At 41.1% G+C, this 2,163-nt stretch overlaps 1 protein-coding gene across 1 annotated transcript in view; it reads right to left on the bottom strand.

Annotated features, from left to right (window-relative positions):
- LOC132173116 (uncharacterized) overlaps nucleotides 1-506 on the bottom strand; it is a 1,697-nt gene extending 1,191 nt beyond the window's left edge. The window contains exon 1 of the mRNA XM_059584697.1: nucleotides 167-506. Within this exon, the coding sequence (XP_059440680.1) occupies nucleotides 167-506 (340 nt within the window). The remainder of the gene's footprint in view (nucleotides 1-166) is intronic.
- Between the last annotated feature and the right edge of the window lie 1,657 nt (nucleotides 507-2,163).

Below are 2,163 nucleotides of genomic sequence, written 5' to 3'. Positions count from 1 at the left end.
CCTCCTCCATTCCCACCACCTCCTCCACCACCCCCACCACCACTTCCTCCACCCCTTCCATAGCCTTTACCATTTCCGCCACCACCTCCTCCACCACCACCGCCGCCACCACCTCCTCTTCCTTTTTTGTGTCTTTTTTTATCTTTTCCTTGTCGCCCATTGCCACCTCCACCACCCCGACCACTTCCTCCACCTCTACCACTACCACCATTACTGCCTCCGCCTCCTCCGCCTCCTCCGCCACCACCTCCCGATCCTCCTCCTCTTCCACCACTATCTCCACCAGTAGTATCACTTTGTACCAACACTTTATCGGATGATGAAGTCGTATTTCTTGCTTGCACGTCTCCACCTACATTACGGTTTCCAAATGACATGTTGGGAATATTGGAGGCAGTAGTGTTCGACCCGGCTGTCGCCCTATGACCAGTCAGCCCAGCAACCAAACATGGGCTCAATACAACTGAAAGAAGCAAAAGAGCCCCAATCACTCTCCTAATACCCATGTTTTTTGGCTGATCACCTTGAGAATGCAAATCCTCATCAATCGACCCGCCCTTTTATAATATTTTACATTACACTTCCAATGGCCATTGACAGCTAAGAAGCAGTCCCCACCAGAACAAACCTAATACACTACATAAAGCTGCAAAAGAGATGATGGGATAGCGGCGTAATTTGGAAAGCGCACTATATCAATATGCACACTCACCCTCTCCATTTGTCTTCTACCTTTTCTTGAGGAGGTCCACTTTAAACTCCTAAGGAAAAGTACTAGCTGATGTGGATTGGTAGTTTGAGATGATTTGTAGATATGAAGAACTAATCCCATCTACTTAGGATTACGTTTCCTATTACAAGTTACTTAGAATCATTTTATAAAGTCGAATTTCATAAAGATTTCTATTGATTTTATTATTTGGTTGCTTGCTCCTTGTTTGAGCAAGTAAACCTGAAAAAAACACTCTCACATTTACTTTTCAAATTATAACCAATCGAGGTAGCAAATTGCTGGTGATTCAGAGCAATATCTTTATAATTTAACCACGCCACGTGAACAATTAATTTTCTTAACGTGAGATTGACTTTTTGGGGTGGTGATCGCCGCTATCTTTATGCGAACCTAATTAAATGATCAGTTCATAGTTTTTCTGTTAAGACATTATCGATCAGCTTGCTTATCCTTTGTCTACTGATAAAAAAGCAAACTAAATTAAAGTCTCTTCAAATTAAGCTTAAAATGGCTTACAACCAAGGGTACGGTGCATCAGCTACCTCTATATAGGCCACGCAGATGATATTCTACGACATGATGTGGTGGGGAGATGGCTTTTGCTTGACGAAAGAGAATTGAGATTTGAGGAAGCAGGCAAGTGGCGGCCATGTGATGAAGAGCATGGAAGAGACAATTTTTAATTGAGTTGAGATGAAGATAGTGATGGAGAAGCTGCTGGTATTGTACGTTGTGGCTTATAGTGCAATCCAGATAAGGTCCTTCATCACTAGGGCACCCCCTTCAATGTCATCATTTCTACGTACATGTTATCAAATCCTCATTTGATCTACAAGCTGTTGCTCTTTTTTTCTAAAAAAAAAAAAAAAAAATTTAAATGGGCTCTTCAGATCTCTCTCATAAGTCATACATACTAACACACACAAGGAAACTAACTTTTGGAACAAGGATATATTGCATGCCAATGCAAAATCTCAAAACACAAACTTATTTCACAGAAAAATGTGCAAATGGGCCTATGGATAAGTTTTTAATAGTTCATTTGGGCTGCATCTATAAAATGGATTCAATGAAATGAGGAGAGTCCTATTCTTCGAATTTGATGGCTCAGACGAGGGCAGTTTACCTAAAATTCCTAATTAAGAGGCCTAAATTAAAAAATAGGATTGGGTAACAGGCTTGGGCCGTATGTCTCAAAAAGAGAAAAATAAACTGGCCTGACGCTTGTAGTCCACATGATCTCAGACTTCCATTAATCACAGAGCCTAAGGAGGAAGATAGCCCACTCTTGTAAACCTGTTTTTTCTACCCTAAACGACATGATCGGTTCTTCCACTTGTAAATGTACAACCAAGGTGGCCGTGGGTCCTTTTATTTTCTTTATTTTCTATTTTCTAATTATTTCCTACTGGTTGGTTGTTTCTTCTGGC

This window comes from Corylus avellana, chromosome ca2 (genome assembly GCF_901000735.1).
Source record: "Corylus avellana chromosome ca2, CavTom2PMs-1.0".
NCBI lineage: Eukaryota > Viridiplantae > Streptophyta > Magnoliopsida > Fagales > Betulaceae > Corylus > Corylus avellana.
This window is presented reverse-complemented; position numbering and strand designations above follow the sequence as displayed.